General features: G+C 39.1%; 1 protein-coding gene across 8 annotated transcripts in view; it reads right to left on the bottom strand.

Moving 5' to 3' along the window:
• The window catches only part of ZC3H13 (zinc finger CCCH-type containing 13), a 57,130-nt gene that overhangs the window by 21,917 nt on the left and 15,587 nt on the right, over positions 1 to 19,626 (bottom strand). For 5 of the 8 annotated variants that reach the window (XM_039484789.1, XM_039484797.1, XM_039484807.1 and 2 more), the window contains 8 exons: positions 18,526 to 18,637; positions 10,074 to 10,182; positions 8,204 to 8,343; positions 7,219 to 7,376; positions 5,601 to 5,798; positions 3,938 to 4,111; positions 2,506 to 2,816; positions 818 to 1,282 (listed from right to left, as the gene is read on the bottom strand). In XM_039484789.1, the coding sequence (XP_039340723.1) occupies positions 818 to 1,282; positions 2,506 to 2,816; positions 3,938 to 4,111; positions 5,601 to 5,798; positions 7,219 to 7,376; positions 8,204 to 8,343; positions 10,074 to 10,182; positions 18,526 to 18,637 (1,667 nt within the window). The remainder of the gene's footprint in view (positions 1 to 817; positions 1,283 to 2,505; positions 2,817 to 3,937; positions 4,112 to 5,600; positions 5,799 to 7,218; positions 7,377 to 8,203; positions 8,344 to 10,073; positions 10,183 to 18,525; positions 18,638 to 19,626) is intronic. The other 3 variants (XM_039484816.1, XM_039484844.1, XM_039484853.1) reach the window with 2 other exon arrangements.

Here is a 19,626-nt window from a genome sequence, read left to right as displayed (position 1 = left end):
CAACCTACCAAAACCAGAATTAAGATGCTGCACTTGAGTTCTAGGCATCTGAAAATTATATACACCATGCCCAAATACAGTATTCTATTTTCAGGAGAAATCAACTTCCTCTAGTTACAATATGGGGTTTTCTGACTGGTAATAAGGTAGCATGGAGGTGGCGGAAATTTGTCCTTAGAAGAATAAGGCTGCAGACATTGTGCAGAAGGAAATGAGCAGACCAAGCAGTCAAGATATGATGGAGGTTGTTTTAAAATTATTGGAAGCTTTTAAAAAAGAAAATAAAAAGAAAACTGTTACATTAAAACTAAGAAACCAAAGCAAAAAACATAATGAATACAGATGACCAAATGGTGATAATATAAAAGAAGTAACAGTTCTTCAAATACAAATTACAATGGAACGGGTTTTGGAAAGCCATAGAAAATGTTACATATTTCATACGTGAGAAAAATGGAAGAAGTTGAACCTGGGAATACATGCGTATTTGAGGAGAAGGAAGAGGGGTGTGTAATGCATATGGTCGGAGAATCTGCCTCTGCTAGTCTTTCATTTTGTATTTCATGGCCCTTGGGAACAGCTAAGGTTGCAGATACCTTAAGCAGAGTGGCACAGGATTTTTAAATACTATGGCAAGATGCCAATGCTATACTGTTTTAATGAATGGAAAACAGAAGAGTGCTATGCATTTAAGCAACAACCGTTCTATTTTAACGAAAATACCACTTAAAATTGCTTTAACAGCATATGCTTATTTGGCAGCAATTCGTTATCAAATAATGTAGTACAGATATTGAAAAAATAAATCATATAGTACCTTTGTCAGATAATTCTGGACCTCTGCCTCGACTTCTGCCAGTCCGGTCACTTCTACTTTCATTTCTCGACTCATTTCTGGACTCATTCCGTGTGTCAGCACGGGAATTCTCTTCTCTGCCATGGGTTCTTCCATAACTGCGTGGTTCCTCCTGATACTGGTCTTCCTTTTTATGGGTCTCTCGATTCTCTCTGTCTCTGTAGTCATGGGTATCTCGTATAGAACGCGAGTCTCTCTGATCACGGCTATCTTTATTATCTCTGCTGTAATCCCTTGTATCCCTGGAGTCTCGAGTGTCCCTGGATTCCCTTGGCTCCCTTCGGTCTCTGTTATCCCTGGTCTCCCTCCGATCCCTTCCATCCCGAGATTCTCGGTCATCTCTATGATCTCTCGAGGCACTCTGCTCTTGGTCATAATCTCGTTCCTCTCTGGTTTCCCTCTCTTTTTCCCTTTTTCCTCTAGTTTCTGAAAAACAAATTAAATGTAATATTCATCTTGATTAAAGTCTGCAATATTAGATTCTAACAATCCAAAGTAGAAAGGATATAAAATGATCCAACCAAATAAGATTTCTTACACAAAAGCCTATGGGGAGAGATTTACAAAGGCACAAATTGGAGTTGGGTGCTTAACTACCCTTGTTGCTTTAGAAAAATCTCCCCAATGGATTTGAATCTGTGATCTAGTAAGTATCACATTTCATTGTTTAGAGACTAAATATATTCAGTAACTTCAAAATGCGTTAGGACGACGATTTGCTGCAATAATTTTAGGACTAGGAGCATACTCCTTTATAGAGTACTGAGTTCCAGTACTTTTCTTGTGGTAATTTCCCTTTTCAATTCCTTATGCACCTGACAATGTGCTCAGAGTGCATCTACACCATCATCTTTGTTAAGACCTCTCACCACTAAAAAAATGATTTTTAAAATTATTTATTTATTCACAATATGTTCCTATTATAAATACAGTAGAACCCTATTTATCCGATCTAGTTGGAACTGGGTCCAGGCTGGATAATCAAAAATTCAGCTAATCCAGAAAATGGAAAGTGTGAGACTGCAGCACCATCTAGCGGCCACTAGAGAGATCGCCTGCTTCTGCACTTGTGTGCACTGGTTGTTGGGTTAATATGGAGAGACAGATAATGGAAGGTCAGATAAATGGGGTTCCATTGTATTATCTTATAGTTGGTCTACAAATCTTGACAATGTTCTCTTCATAAATTTGGGGGTGATGGCATTTTTGTTCACCAAAACTGCCCAACAGACTTGACAGGCTATGTGGTTCACTGGCAGGTATTTGGCATCTTGAGAGAAGACCACTATCCTACTGTGATTGGTGCAGCCACTGCCATATACAGGAAAGGGTGGTTAGATACTAGAGAGAAAAAATGAAGGCCATTCTGGACTTTAACACATATCATACTGGTGAGACCTAGTACAGTGAAAGATCTTGCCTACACTATCATTCTTGTTAAAGTCTCTCCCTTTTACACTATACCCGATACAGTGGGAACAGGAGTTCTGGCACAGATGTCTGCAGGCATTTTAACCAATGTGTTGTCTAACTATCTGGAGCAAATCTAGATGAGACAATGATTAAAATAATTAGATTTTTTAACTGTCAGCTAACTACACTTTGGGGGCAACGTAAAATGTTTCTAAAAAACGTATTCTTGTTCATACCATCCCTCCTTTCGTGGCGTCTATCATGCGATTGTGAAGTCCGGTCACGATCATGCCTCCCCTTCTCTCTCCCTGGGGACTGATGTCTTGAAGGACTTCGCTTCCTCTGAGGAGAGGATGAAGAGTGCGGGGGATAGGGAGAGGAGGAACGCCTCACAGGTGGGGAAGCTGTCCTTTGATAGGTTGGAGAAGGAGTTCTTTTACGGCGGGGGGATGGGGAATGTCTTTGAACAGAGGAGCCTGATTGTGATGAAGAGGAGTGATGTCTTGATGATATGGGAGAGTGATGCTGCCCTGGTGGGGAAGTAGACCTGCAGGACACAACATTAAAATAGCCACAACATGCAATTTTTTATGATACAATAAAATAAATAAAACCTCAATAAAAAAATCCATTAAAAAATAAAATTATTTCTATAGTCTCCGCCCTCTAGCCATCAACTGGAAAATAAAATCCTTATTTCTAAAATATATGAACTGCTCCCCTCCCCCATGCATATTTACTGTTATCTCAAAAATGATGGAGGCAGGATAGCTCAGGGGTTTGAGCATTGGCCTGCTAAACCCAGGGTTGTGAGTTCAAGCCTTGAGGGGGCCACTTAGGGATCTGGGGCAAAAATCAGTACTTGGTCCTGCTAGTGAAGGTAGGGGGCTGGACTTGATGACCTTTCAAGGTCCCTTCCAGTTCTAGGAGATAAGTATATCTCCAATTATTTATAAAGATACTTTAAGGGTTTCTTATAACCACTCTATATTCCTAGTTTAATCTTTAGATAATATTCAAGAGCAAATCATCCAGAAAAAAAACCTATATATTTCAGAGAAAAAAAGCACCTTCGATTAGACAATGACAAGAACTTTGTTGCTATGAAACATGCAGTCTTCCCCAGCAACATAGCTATTTTACTAAATACGAGGTGCTTTCAAGAAATCCTGGTAACATGCAGCAGACACATTATACATTTTCTTTCTTGGGTGCACACTCTAAGTATAGCTATATACAGCATCCCTGTGGCAAGTAACAATGGCTTCTTAATTTCTGTTTTTGTAATTTTCTGTTAGCTGTAAACTCTTATTAGGATATCTCTTTGTCTAAGACAATTTAGGCCCCAATCCTGCAAACTCTTACGCATATACATAACTTTCTCACCTGCATAACTTTAAGCAGATATGTAGTCCTGTTGACTTCAGTGTGGTTATTCAGGTGAGTAAAGAGATTTCAGGACCAGGGATTCACAGCTACTCATGTTAACAGTAAAGTAGATTATTCTTTAATACTGCTACTAGGGTAAATAATTCTGTATCAAAATGCTCACATCTTTGGAAAGAACATGGATATCATGTGATCTCACCAAAGAGAAAGTGACTTGATAAGGTGGCAGGAAAGTTTGAATTGTTTAGGAAAATAAGAACTATGTTATTAACTTCCCACCTGCGAGAGGGTGAGAAAGTATGCTTGTGTGTAGTTGACTTGGCTGGAGCTCGGGAGGTTTGTCTTCTCCTTGAGGCAGGAGGTGAATATTCTCTGGAAGGAGAGGAATTACTGCCAGAATGATCAGCAGGACTAGGAGAACGCTTCTGTCTATGGGAGCCTTCTGAAGGATCTCTAAGAAACATACAAGTAGCAGCTTGTTCAGCATGCACAATATGGGATCAGTACATCTCCAATCAATTAAAGTCAACTCCAAGACCACACCTATAGTACAGGATCAAGAATTACTTCTGGTAGAATAGTTTGTTCATCATATATGAAATTATCTTCATAATACAGTGCTCAAGAATCTAATATCTACATAATCTACAAACTTGTTTAGTTCCAGAAGATCCCATTTAATATATTTTTCAATGTAATACAAAGAGGGTGAAGCCTGAACCCTCTAGATTATTTGTAATTTTTTAAGCAGCTAGATGTCAATACAAAAATAAGGAATTTGTTGTTTTTGTTGCTTTAATTTAATTCTGTAAAATCAGAACCTTACTATAAAAAAGTTCAGACAAGTTTTCAGACCTTAATGATGACTTCTGAAGGAAGAAAAGGACTGCTGGTATCTTGAACTGCCATTTGGCTTACTGAAGGATCAGGAGGATTTCAAGTATTTGTTTTCAATATTAAGTACCAAAAATTCACACACAAAGGTCACTGACACTTTTATAACAGGCTGCAGCCATTGCCATGCAAGTACTTACTGCTATCATGGTACCGCACGCACACAGGCTGCCAAATACACTTCTGCTTCTATCACAGCTGCACTGAGTGCTCCCCACTACTGCTTGTGACCTTCTGACACTAATTATGGAAAGGGGCATAACTCTGCCTCAGATCCAACCACCTTTCCGAGTCTTTTTACTTTATCAGCTCATGACAGAATGTAAAGGTTTTCCTAAACTCCTTAGTCTTCACAAAGTAATAGCAAACTTACCACTATACATTGTGTGCGTGAGAGAGAGAGAGAAAATGAATATGACCTACCTTCCCCACATGGACATACAGGTTTTGGGATGGATAAGGTGGGCAGGTATGAGTGTGAATACATAGAACCACTTTGGATGTAAGCATCTAAAAAATGTAGGGACTTAAGAGGCAATTTTTGAAGAAATAACATTACTAAAATACTAGATTTACTAAATGAGGCTTTAGGGAGAGGAGAATGCCTCCTAATGGCCAATTTGCAGAATAATAGTGTTTTCTCTTCACGGGTCCACTGACCTGATATTCTGAAGAAGTGACGTAGTGTTTCTCTACAAGGGTAAGTTCAAGGTATAATGGAAAAATTATGGCTTTAGAATGAAGATGTGAGGACCCTGGACTGGACCACCAGTCAAGGTCTGACTCACTGATGGAGAACATGACAGTTATCTCAGAAGGGCATCTCAACAAGTTATTTTTATTAAAGTGACAACTCAATTAGCTGCAGTTTATTAGTCCACTATATGATGCATTTATTATATTTAATGAATTCAGAGAAAGTTGGCAGCAAGTCAAATATAAAACCCTCTCTATTTAGTGCAATATGAACTACAGATTTAACAGAAATGCAGACAACCAAAGCAAGGTTACATTAATGCTAAAAACCTAATAATGCGACAGAACTCACCTCTGTTTCTCTTTTTTCTCCTTATGTCTTTCAAAGTCACGTCCTCTCTCTTTCCCCTCTCTTGTTTTTTCTTCTAAACGCTCTTTTGCTTTGTGTTTTTCTTTATGCTTTTTCCCCAGGGGAGTCTCCTCTTGTACTGGAGGAGGTGGACTAGGTGTACGAGGACCCTTCTTTTTACTCTGGGTGCTTTTGGAACTCCTAAATGTATCAAAATACCGGAAAAAGCTATTTAAAAGGACTAAATAAAATATCTGTTAATCTCTTAGATACTAGCAGCACCAATTTATAGAGCCAAGCGCTTTGCAGCTTTTGGGGCAGACTTCTCTATTCCATCAGCAGATAGTGGCATTTGTAGTTGTACTTGACTGAATGATGAATACAAAGGAAAATTAATGTCAAGCTCTCCTTTGAAGTTTCCCGTGGCCATTTGAATTTATAACCCTTATTTCTGAAACAGGCTTGCAAAATTTGGAACTGCTCCCAAATGTGTAACTATAGCTTCCAACGTTACAATGCCCTTGTAAAACTGCATGCATCAAAACACCAAAATCCTTTGTATCTTGTCCAGATTCTGCAATTGAAACAATACATCTGTGCACAATACACTGCAGGGTTAGTGCCTCAAATTTTAAGCTATCTGGGGTAAGGATCACTCATTCCTTGTATGTAAAGCATCCTACCATATTTTCAGGAGCCTTATGAATAAATATTGAACATTTTCTTTCCACCATGAATTACAAGGAAATGTAAAGATATTTCTTTATACCCATATGTATTTTTCATAAGTCAGTAACAAACAGATACAAACATATTAGTACCTAGATGTCACTGCATCTTAAAGCACGGTAGCAAGCAATCCCTTATACTAGTCTTTTACAGCAAAATCAACATTTACGAGTATTGTGCCCCTATTTAAGCATAACTTGCTTCAAAGGCAATTTGCTTGGCAAATATAGGTGCCTGTTCTTGTATTAGGGTTGTAATTTTCCTCACAGCTAATGGAGCTAAACATTGATTCCCAGGTTCTAGAGTCAGCAAAGTCTTTTTTAGTTGATTGATTTTTTTGTGGCAAGAAGCCCAGTTGTAACAGCCAGTGATTTTGCCTACTTCATTCCCTCTCTTGTCTTCCTTTCCCAGTGCTATAACTCTCCAGGTCACTCCTTAATCTAGAAGGCCAAGTAGTATCTTTTGTATAGCAATATGTAGTGTCAACAGAACACCTGACTCCCCAAACTGCAAAATTTAAATTCTAGCCTAAATTAACTTGCATTTAACCACCACCAACACCCCACACCATTGAACAAATGTAATTTTATTTCTATTTAGATTTCTCCAGTGCATCTCACAGGCTCTAGGCAGTTCACGGCATTTAAAGAAACTACGTTTAATGCAAAATCCAGAAGTTATTAAAATCAATGGAGACATATATATGCTGCCTTGTCCCAGGGATTCTTGTGAACTCTGCAAAAGATCGACAGTTTCAAAACTGGTACACTGAATTCACACCTGAAGGGGCAATGAAAATGAGTATCTATATCCACTGATTAGCATGAAACATTTCATAATGTATCGACATACCACCCTGTTCCCCACCCATAATGTATGTCTATCTACTGACCTCTGCTGGTCCAAGAGAGGTGAAGACACTGTAGAAGTCTTCTTCTCTTTCTTACTAACGGAAGATGAAGATTTGGGACTTGACCTTCGTTTTGGAGATTTAGACTTTCTTGGTGAAGGAGACGGTGATAATTTAGATCTAACCACCTCCGGAGAAATCTTGGATAAAGAAAAAGTTTAAACTACAAACAAAAACTCATGTGCTGTATGTGTATCCTGAATAAGGATACTAATATCATTCAAACTTTAGATAGTAATAACCACTGACACACCATCTGCCTCAGACATACTAAGCACATACTTTTGCAGTAGTTAATTACATTAGTATTAAAATATCTTAAAATAAAGCTGATCTTAAAGAAAATGCTGCACAAATGACCTACGAAGTAATTAAATGACACCTAACAGATCATTACATTCATATCAATAAAATTATTCTAATTAACACTCTAAAGTTAGCCTGAAAAATTGCACTCCAGTAAGATTTACCTTCAGCCCCAAAATTCTGGCTCTTAAGGTCCCACACCCCAAATAGGAATAGTCTTTCCTGTTATGAACCACTCACCAAGATTATGCCTAATAAAAGCCAGTGTAATATGAATAGTGAGGGCAGGTGGGGGACTGGCATAGATAACATGGTCCAGACTGAAGCATATGAAATAAATTCACAGCTCCTAAACCCCAATGTGGGCAGGCATGGGGAAGACCTCTCTCGCATGTACTTCACAGGTTTTGGGACAGCCAGTTTGAGTATACAACGATTTGTGCCCCAAAGTTCCTCTCCTATCTGCCTCCTTCCCTGCCTACACAGAAAGGCTAGCCAGAATATAGCCCTATGTTTGTTAAGTTATGCCCAACAGTCATTTATCATTTGCCCATGGTAGCACATAGCGGCTCCAGTCATGCAGGAAACAATTAGGACTCTAAGGACATAAAATGGCAGTTGATTAGTTATAAGAACATGTGCCTATTTTCAAGATACAAACCTCCTTTTTAATGACTATTTCCTCTCGCTTCTCCATGTTTTCCTGTTCCAGCTTCATGAGTTCTCTCTGAATCTTTTGACGTTTCATTTCCAAAGACAGCTCATGGTCATAATCATAATTAACTTCTCCATTATCAGAGTCTTTATTTAAAAAAAGATGACAGGCAATATATGAAATAAGTGGTCTTAAACAGTCATACTTCTCAAAAAACATCACACCCCTGAGTGACCTTATGCAGACCTAATTTTCTAATGTAGAACAAGCCTTATATTTAGATTATAAGCACTTTGGGACAGGCAGCATCTTTTTGTCTTATGTTTGTACCGAACCTAGCAAAACAGGGTCCTGGGCATAACTAGGGCTCCCAAGCAAATACACATCATAATATTCAACTACTCAAAATAGCATGAAGTATTTCATAGTTATGTAGATATCATTGAGCTTCACTGGAAACCAGGATAACTTCATAGTAAGTCAGAACAAGTCAACTGTCTCCCCCAACAAAGGGAAATAGAAGTGGTGATCCTCCCCCAGAATTGTTCCGTTTCAATCCAAAAAAATAGTTGGTACAGTTTTTTAGTTAAATGAAAGCTAAAAATGAGTGTTTGTGACTGACATCCTGGACACCAAAATCCTCTTTTTGACCACAGAACAAGGCGCAGTAGCAAGCTTTCTCTTGTCACCCTGACACAATGACCTATATGGGCTATGTGCAAAGATAATTTATTTTTTGTGCTCAAATGAGACAGGCAAATGTAAAAATTGTTGTAAAATTGAGTCCTTTTTTGTTTTAAATGAGGTAAACACACCTAATTTCACTGATCAGCTGTTCATCAGCCACAACTGATGTAGGCTGGATTTGAACCAGTCACCTAGATGTGAAAGGCCCTGCCAGCCAGTCAGTGGCTGAGGGCCAATTTCTTTTTGCTAATGTACTGATCAAACAATTCTATGACTGATGTCTTGATCGTCAAGTTTCAAAACAGATTGAGAGAGAGGGCAGACAGTAACAACTTCTTGTTTTGCATCATATTTAACTTGGAAGGATTAGATCGGGGTAGGCAACCTGTGGCACGTGAGCTGATTTTCAGTGGCACTCACACTGCCCGGGGGTCCTGGCCACCGATCCGGGGAGCTCTGCATTTTAATTTAAATTTTAAATGAAGCTTCTTAAACATTTTAAAAATCTTATTTACTTTACATACAACAATAGTTTAGTTATATATTATAGACTTATAGAAAGAGACCTTCTAAAAACGTTAAAATGCATTACTGGCACACAAAACCTTAAATCAGAATGAATAAATGAAGACTCGGCACACCACTTCTGAAAGGTTGCCGACCCCTGGATTAGATTTTTAATGGTAGATGTCAGTAAATGTTGATTTCACAAGCCAACAAACATTTCTATTGATAATCAAAATTTATAGATAGGCAAAGAAAGAAAAATGCTCGAGAACTTATAAAGCGTTTGGTTTAAAGATATTTACTTTGTATATTTTGACATGTGATTGTGATAATTTGTGATTTTAATGGTTATAAAGCTTTAATTTTTTTAATATTCATGTCTACTGCCACTAAATTTAATTAGATACAAATCTTAAAAAATGCTTAAATATAAACCAATAGCTATTGAAAGTATAGAAAAAAAAATTCTGCCAAGCCTAATTATATTACTTAGTCCAACCCCAACCACTAAATTTGTTCCTTGTCCACAGATAAATTGAAACAATCCTTATTCATCACTAATCCATGAATAGTCAACATATCAGTCCACTAGTATGGACAAAACTTCCTACAAACTGATAATCTGTAGTATTTGGAATATTGTAATAGATTAAATGGAGAGCCTTACTTGAATTCAATTTACCTTCTCTATTGGTTTCCCAGTCTCCATTTTCTTCTTCACTTTCTGGAGTCCTCTCCTTTGTAATTTTGATGTCTTCCTTCTCTCTATGCCTTCCTCTTGAAGACTCTTTCTACAGGGAAAAAATGCTGAATTAGAGTAACAATTTTTTAAAACAGAAGCCTGCAGAAGTAGATAAATTTTGCACAGTATTTTGTGCTTTATAGAAAGAATTAAACTAATTGTTTTCTTTAGTCTGATTAGTTTTCTCAGCTAAGAAGAAATTACACTGGGAAAATATTCTAATGTAATTTCATATAATCAGTGGGTCGGGAGGAAAAACATCTATACACGTGAAGTCAACAAAGACTTAAAGGTAGGCCAAGAAAGTGATGTTTACAATGGAGACTGAAAAAAGAGCAGATCAGTTTTGAAGACCAGAAATTTTTATATGAGAAATTTAGTGAAAATTAAAAAGTATTAATAGAACAGCTAGAAAAAGAGTAATACAATTTTAAATGAGAATGGTTATGTGCATTTTACAATTTAGCTCCTGAGGACTGAACTGACAATTCCCTTAGAGGCTAACGCCTCTGGAAAGTACCAAAAAGTCCTGTATGGAGGTGGGGTGGGGAATTAAAAACATAATATGCTATAGTTTTCCTGACAGCTTTACATCTGAATTACATATTTTACTGGCCTAAACAAACTAAAGTCTTTTTACCTACTGTAAGGGCACAGAAACCCATGGATCCACAAGGAAAACAGAGTCAATCTTACAGAAATTCTAACTTCACCAAAAAGACAGCTGGCCTTATGCTGCTCCTCTCTGCTCACCCAATCCCAGTAGCCAATGACAGCTGCTCCTGAGAGGCACTTTCCTCTATGCACCCTTCCCAGAGGACTTTTTTGGGAAGGCGCGGGGAGGAGTATACTACACATCCACCACTTTCCCTCTGTCCCCACCTCCTGCAAATGCGGTGCCTATTCTGTCTCTCTTTATGGGCCTTCTTGCAGACTTATAGAGCTCTTGTCCAGTCACAAGAAAAAAGTTACCCAGAAACCAACTAGGACACTTAATTTCTCTCTATTGGCAGCTTGAACTGAGTTTGATTTCAGACCTCAATCATCATCTTAGAATTACAGTAAGGAAATAAGATCACATAATCACTCCCAACTACACAAAATTCTATTTCCTGATTTTTGCATTAATAGTTTTAAATGTTGTCTCAGTTAAGATTTTCATAGCTTCCAAGGCCAGAAGGGACCATTATGATCATCTAGCATGACCTCCTGTATAACACAGGCCATAGAACTTCCCCAAAATAATTCCTAAAGTTTATCTTCTAGAAAAATGTATTTTCTTTTACAAAAGGCACTACCACATGAAAATACTGTGAATTTGTTTGGCTTTGTGATTTCTGAAATAAAAACGCAAATATGTTTATTTCAGTGCACGGCTATCTGAAGTTTCTCTCTTTGATGCACTGTTCAAAAGTTAAGTGAAATGCTTTCTCAAATGCTATACACATTATTTCTCAGACAAATTGTTTCAAACATGTCAAAGGCAATTATCATTTCAGAACTCAGTTTAACTTTAATTAAAAGCAGCATGTGTTATATGAAGGGCTTGGTTTTGGTTTGCTTATTCATGATTGGATATCTCAAAAATGCTGGGCCACATCCTCAGCTGGTGCAAATCACAATACCTTCCATAGACATAAGTGGTGCTACACCACGTTCACATGAGCTGAGCATCTGACAATAACTTATCAAGCTTTCAAAGGAAAATTGCACCTGGTCTAAGGCCAAATATGGAACTTTTCAGCCAAAATACACATTTCTGAAAAAGACAGAGCCCTATTATAGAAATCTCTTAGCTGTGCAATTCTATGAACGAACATCATTTGCAGCCTTTTTTCCTTAGAGATTCTTTATTTTCCTAGGTTCTTTTCCATCCAGTCTGCAAACACCCTCTTTTACAATGTTGGCAGCTTACATTCACCATTAATTACTTGCTATTTAATTAAGCAACAACATTAATGGAATGTGACATTGATGCTTCAGTAAAAATCTGACAGTGGACGTAACTAGCAATATGAAGTTTGCACATATACTGGCACATCCTCCACACATTGACTCCAAAACACCCCTACCTTCTCAAAGCCTATATACAAAGTAACTTGTCAATATAGCAGGTGCACTTATAGGGGCTAGAAGGCCTGAAGACCAACACAAATTGTTAATATGACAGAATGTTTTATCCTCCAAAAATTAAACACTGAATGCGATATACCTTGCATAAATCTCTAATTCATGTATTGCTGGAGCCCAAATTGCATTGTTGCTATTATTGCAAATTTACAACTAAGTCTAAGCCTCAAAAACAGCTTACTTGTATTCTTTCCTCTAAATAACAAAATGCAGAATGGTGGTTGTGACGGGACAATCTGCCTTCTAGAATACAATGGGGAACAAGAACATTTGTGAAAGCAGTTCCTCCTTTAATTACTGATAAATACAGTGAAAACAGCTAAATAATCAGTTATATAAGCTAATTTATTATTAGTCTAGTTTAAGAAACATACAGTACACCTGTAGTTATGCCAAACAGCTTCATCCTTTCAGTTGCCAAAAGAGATCAGAGCTTAGTAAGGACAACATTTAAGAAAACCCACTCAATTTATACATTCCCATTGTTGAATATATGCATTTTTCTAGAGGATAGAATTAAAAAATCTAAGTTATTATTTCCCTAATATGTCCTGGATACCTATTACTTCCATGAGCCTTAAAACAAATTCAGTGGCAAGTCTTCTACTTACTCATTTTAGTTTTTTAATTTCACTCAAAAATACATTGTTTTTGTTCCATCAAAGTATGCACCAGACTTGCTGAAAAACCCCGTAACCATACTAATGTTGTCCTTATCCTCCTTTCCTCAACCTTCCCTACAGGGATCGTACACTCCTCATTATTTGGTAAAGACCTCTGTACTCTGTACACCAACTGGGCCGTTAAAAGTCCCATCGGCGGTGCTGCCCGGCTAAGGCAGGCTAGTCCCTACCTGTTCTGACACCGCGCTGCGCTCCGGAAGCGGCCAGCAGCAGGTCTGGCTCCTAGGCAGGAGGGGGCGGGGGGCCACGGGGCTCCATGCACTGCTCCCACCCTGAGCACTGGCTCCACTGGTTCCCGGCCAATGGGAGCTGGGGGGGAGGGCACGGTGCCTGCAGGTGAGAGCCATGAGGAGCTGCTTGCACGCAGCATGGTCTGCAGTGCTGGGACAGGCAGGAAGTCTGCCTTAGCACCCCCACTGTGCCGCCAACCAGGAGCCGCCAGAGGTAAGCCTGCGCCCCAAACCGCTAACCCAGCCCTAAGCCCCCCCAAACCCAGAACCCCCTCCTGCACCCCAAAGCCCTTATCCCTGGCCCCAGCCCAGAGTCTCCATCCCCAGCCCACAGCCCTGACCCCCTCACACACCCCAACCCGCTGCCCCAGCCCAAAGCCCCTTTCCATATCCTGAACCCCTCATTCCCAGCCCCACCCCGCACCCCAACTCTCTTCCCCAGCCTTGAGCGCCTCCTACGCCCCAAGCCCCTCATCCCCAGCTCCACTGGGTCATGGGCATCAACAATTTTCTTCAACTGGGTCGCCAGAAAAAAAAAGTTTGAAAACCACTGGACTAGAGGACACAGCCATAAACCAGCAAACAGACGTCAAGCCAAGAAGTTTCATTACCTTACTAATGTTAATTGAGACAAAGTTTGTGGTTCTCCTGTATCCCACAATTCCTTTATACAAAGCATCTTATGCTTACCTGGTGTAGTAATAGCCTATCAGTACATATGCATGCAATAGTAGTATAAACTGCAACATGTACACAGATTCTAAACCACAGAAGGTTTGGAGTTTAGTACAATTAAGCTTCTACTGATTGTAGCTAGAATCTTTTGGGCAAGCACAATACTCTTTAGCTTTCATAACATATGTTACACTTCAAAGCACTGAACAAACACTGATTAAGCTCCCCAGTGTGGTAGAAAGATACTGACTCCACTTTAGAGCAGATAATGGAAGACAGAGTTAATGACTTTCCCTAGGTCAGCAAATCAGTGGTAAAACTGGGATTAGAACTCAGGTGTTTTTGTTCTGAGGCCCTTGTTTGCTGCATTATTAGACTCCAATGGTCTCTCATTCTCATGGTCAGTAATTCCATTCCAGTCACAACTGTGTTACTGCATGCTGGTATCTGTTCTCACCTCAAACATTCAGATACCACAGTGATAGAGTATAAGCACATGGATTAGATATACATACGTTTTACATTACTCCCAATAATCTTGCCTAACTGCATGCTTTAAGACCTTCTCTCCCTCTCAGCTTCATCCTGCCTCTACTCTTGGAACTGACTCCCACTACAGTAACTCTTCACTTAACATTGTAGTTATGTTCCTGAAAAATGCGACTTTAAGCGAAACGATGTTAAGCAAATCCAATTTCCCCATAAGAATTAATGTAAATGAGGGGGTTAGGTTCCAGGGAATTTTTTTTCATCAGACAAAAATATATACACACACACATACACACAGTATAAGTTTTAAACAAACAATTTAATACTGGTACACAGTGATGATGATTGTGAAGCCTGGTTCAGGTGGAGGAGTCAGAGGGTGGGATATTTCCCAAGGAATGCCTTACTGCTAAATGATGAACTAGCATGAACTCTACAAGGCAGCAGGAATGGAGGGAGGGAAGACAGCTTGCAGACAGAGACAGAGAGAGAGATGTGCATTTCCCCTTTAAGTACACTGCCTTGTTAATTAGATCAGCTTGCTGAGACCACAGCTGCTGCCAGCAAGCTCCCTCAGTCCTGAGCCCTGCCGTGTGTCGTTCCCCCTCCCCCCCCCGCTCCATGGAAGATGGAGTAAGTGGGGTGCAGGGGGACACTCTGACATCAGCCCCCCTCTTCCTCCCCTCCTCCCCACACAGCAAGCAGGAGTCTCGGGGAGCAGCTCCAAGGCAGAGGGCAGGAGCACCACATGGCAGTGGGGGGAGGGACAGCTGCAACTGCTAGCCTGCTGGGCAGCTGCTGCACAGGGAATTTAGGGGAGCAGGGAACTGATAGGGGGGCTGCCGATCCACCCTGGTTCCAAGCCCCCACCAGCTAGCTGCAACGGGCTGCTCTTCCTGAAACCAGTGGACAAAGCAGACGGCTGCCAAACAGAGCATTGCACAACTTTAAACGAGCATGTTCCCCAACTGATCAGCATCGTAACAAAACAATGTTAACCAGGACGAAATTAAGTGAGGAGTTACTGTATGTGCAACCAAGCCATCCACACACTCAGTAAGTTATTTTGTGAAATTTCCCAGTATCAAGCCCCCAATTGGAATTTGTTGGCTCATACTCGCATTTGAGCTGCTCTAAGTATTATACCTGTCTAAATCAGATTGTAAACACAGGGATCTTGTCCCATTATTCATAAAACATTTTGCATACACTTACTTACACTTGCATACAAAATAATTTCATACAAATATCTAGGAACATAGGATAGCCATATTAGATAAGAGCAGTTGTCTTCATAGTCCAGTATACTTTCTCTGAAAGTGGCCAGGAAATAGATATGTCCAAGGAAGATGCAAGAATCCCCAGAATGGACAATTATGGAATATCCAGTCCATATGAGAAGTTTCTTCCTAATTTCAGGCAGATATTGGTTAGCTGAAGCATGAGGATTTATATCCCCTCTAAAAAAAGTTTTTTTCCTGTCTAATGCAACTGTCTAGTCCTTTTATGAAAAACACTAAATTCTTGGACTGTGCCTTATGGCAATGAGTTCCCCAGGTTAGTTACATGTACTGCAAGAAAATTTCCTTATTTTTACATTTGTTGTCTTTTAGTTTCATTGGAATACTCCGTGTTCTTCTAGTATGAGAAAGTGTAAACAGGAGTGCCTAATTTACGTTCTATTTACCGTTCATTATCATATACCTCTATCACGTCCCTGCTTATTTGGCTCCTCTCCGAACAGTGCCATTCTCACCTCATTGTTCACCTTCCAGACATCATCATCTTCTATTATATCTTCTTTCAAATGGGGTGACCAGAATAAAACAGTGTTTCAGATGAGGGTGGACTATTAATTTACATCATGGCATATTTTAAGAATTATTTTCTATTCCATTACTTATACACCTTAACATTTGTTTGCTGTTTTGACTTCTACTGCACATTGAACCGATGTTTTCATTGAGCTATCCACAATAATCCCAGGTCTTTTTCCTGAATGGTTACAATTACTTCAAACCCAGTAATGTGAATGAGTGCTTTAAGGTACTCCCTTTAATGTGCATTACCTTGCATTTGTTAACACTGAATTACATCTGTCATTGTACTGACCTAAAACTGCTTCCTTTTTAGGTCCCTGTGAAATTCCTCATCATTGTCCCTAGTTTTGACTAACTTAAATATATTTTTTTTTATCTTCTGCAAATTGTCTTCTTACTGTTCAACCCTTTCTCCAGAATCTCTTTGGAGCACCCCATTGTGGAAAACTGACCACTTCTTTCTTTCTGTCTTCTGTCTCTTGGCCAGTTTCTAATCACACCTTGACTGTTTAGTTCTTTCAGAAAGCTTTTGTTTCAAGAGAGGCTACTCAAGTCCAATTTCTGTCAATCAGTTCTCCTTTAGCTGCTATTTTGTGGACAAGTTTCAATTCTAGTAGAATAAAGAAGAACAATTTTAATTGACAAGAGCTGTGCTCATTTTCCCTATCATATCATGTTCCAAAAAGTGTTTCGTAACTATCTTTAATTATTTCAAAATAAAGGTTACTTGTTTTTGATTCTCACCTTCACCTCTAGAGCTTTAGGGGGGAAGGAAAAAAAAGAAACCCAATTGTGCGACCATCCAATCCTTTGGAATAGTATCTATTATAATTAGACTGTATATTTTCATTAACATGCGTCACTTCATTCTTCCTTGAGAACTCTTGGTTCTTTACTGTCTGGTCTTGGTGACCCATTGCCCTTTATCAATTTGTTCCAGCACCACCTCTTGACAACTCATTCTGTGAGTTTGCCTCATCTTTAATAGCTGCTCTCTTCAGGTATATCTCCCCAACATCACCTGTGGTGAAGACTGATGCAGAGGAACAGTTTTGCTTCTCTGCAAAGTCTTTATCTTCCTTAATTGCTCCCTTTACTCACTGGTAGTTCAGTAGACCCACAACTTCTCTTGCAAGAGTCCTGCTTTTGATATACTTAAAAGATTAGCTTGGATTTTTTGTTTGTCTCTCTTTGGTTACTACAGGAATAGCAGGAATAGAACATTATGGCTGCCTAGTTAAGTGCTAAAAAATGTGCATGTTAAGGTTGCACACAGCAACTAAGTCATAATACCTTTTTATTCATGGGAAAAATACACTTTGCCCACTTTCCTTGTACTCAAGAACTGAACCGTTTTTTCTCAAACTTAAATAAAATCACCTTAGTGTAGAGAGTTGACAGCACTGAAAATTTCAGCAAGTTATCAGCAACTGAAAACGAGGTTAGAATGGAAACCATTACGTAACTTTAGTGACAGCAGTTCCTGCTGATTCCTTTATAGCAGACTTTCAAATTTCCACTTACATGCAGCAAGTTGGAACAGACCCAGAAGAGAAACAATGCCAATAATGCTCGCAGAATTCAAAACATTCCTTTAAAAACAGAAAGGTTTTAGCCCTTACGGTTGTGAAAAATTTTTAAATATTTAAAGAGTAAATCAATGTTGCAGCTGTCGTCCAGTTGCAGAGGAGCTCTACCAACTTTGTCTCTCTTCAATAGCAATGTCAGTGGAGAAGGTGAAATAGACTTCGCTGAGAAAAAAATTGTTTGGAGGGGGTGGGAAGGCAGAGAACAAGAACTGGTGAATTTGTTGCAGAGATAAAAGCTGATGAACTACAGTGAATGAAGGGAGAATGGAGGGGAATTAATACATGGAGTAGTGACTACATGGGCTTATGAAGGGGGTGTTTTCTGATAAGCAAGATGGAGTTGGGGTGAGTAACAAGTAAATGATGTGTTATTATGCGAATAAGGGTAGGTGCTTTATACATGTCAGTGTTTAAAGTAAAAATGAGCTAGTAGGTGTTTGCTTAGGCTGGTACATTTTATTGACAATTTCAAAAGGTTCTGCTATATTGTTAAATAGCTGCCAGTTTCACTCCAGAGGTAGCTGAATGTCAAAATTTTATAATACGCATTGCAGCTTGTGGATTTTGTAAAGAATTCAGGTAACTTTCATGACAAAGTACTATACAGATGGAAAATAATATTAAATATTTGTAGGCAACTAAATATTAAATTAAATATTTTATAACACATTATGTTATTTATTTAATATTAAACAATTCACAATGACCACGTTTCTAGGACACACTAACCTACTGCTACTGAGGGAGGCTGGATATTCCATGCACTCCATTCTTACCCTAACGGGAGAGGACGATTCCTCTGTATTTCTTTTCTGTGGCTCAGCCTCCACGTCCTGACGCTTGTTCTTCATTCTCTCCCGAAGATCCCCAGTGGGCCTTTCTGGTGACCTGTATAAGGCAGAAATAGATATGATGTAGCTGCTTCCTTTTAAGGAAAAGGACACTCAATTTCCTTTACTGATTTTTGTAACTAACTTTTATAGAAAAATTTGTTGACAAAATTTGAGTTAAGTAATTCAACCATGATGCCTAAGAGCCCCACCCAGCAAAAGTGAGGAAAACTAATGAAATCTTAATGGGTTTGGTGTTACTAAACAGCTTTTGGAAATTAAGATCATGTAACAGCTTCCTAGCAGTCAAGAAAGACTGAACTTCAGGAATGGGTTATTTTCTCACTGGAAGCAAAATGACTTGGCACAATATTGTATTACTAGTCCAATTAAACTGACATATGCAGGGCAGAGTGCAGCTTATAACTCAGATGCAGCATCACTTTCACAACTGTATTCAAAATCCCAGCCAGGTTGACCATGTCTGCCTTTCCTCAACTATTGTCTAGCTCTCGTTATCGCACTCATGACCCACTAAACCCTTCCAGTTATCTCTGGCCCTGTATATATTCAAAGATGCACTAGATTTAAAAGAAAAATCATACCTTTATTTAAACCCAGTGCAAAATCTTCTGTGAACACATTAAGAGCATCCACATGGGGCTCTGCACTGGTTTAACTAAATCTTTGTTTAAACAGATTTAAAGTTAAACAAGTGCAACTCTGAACATAGATAAGGCCTTTGAGCAGACATCATTCAAAATTGCCACTCACCCATAGCGTTGGCCTTTTTGCCAAACAAAAGGAAGCCTACCTGAATTCAGGTTCCAACCTCCTGCACCCTAAGGCCAGGACTACTTGCAATTTTGTCTTGGTATAACTATCCTGATCAGGTGTACGATTTTTTTTTTAAACCTGAAATAGTTATAGCAGTACAACTCCCCTAGTTCAAATGTGCTATGGTATAGAGGTGCCTTATGCCAGTATAGCTTATTTCCCCTCTTAGGGAATACCTTGTATCAATATAAGGCACGGCCTTTCAAGTTA

This window comes from Mauremys reevesii, linkage group 1 (genome assembly GCF_016161935.1).
Source record: "Mauremys reevesii isolate NIE-2019 linkage group 1, ASM1616193v1, whole genome shotgun sequence".
NCBI lineage: Eukaryota > Metazoa > Chordata > Testudines > Geoemydidae > Mauremys > Mauremys reevesii.
Note: the sequence above shows the minus strand (reverse complement) of the source record. Positions and strands in the feature narration are given on the sequence as shown.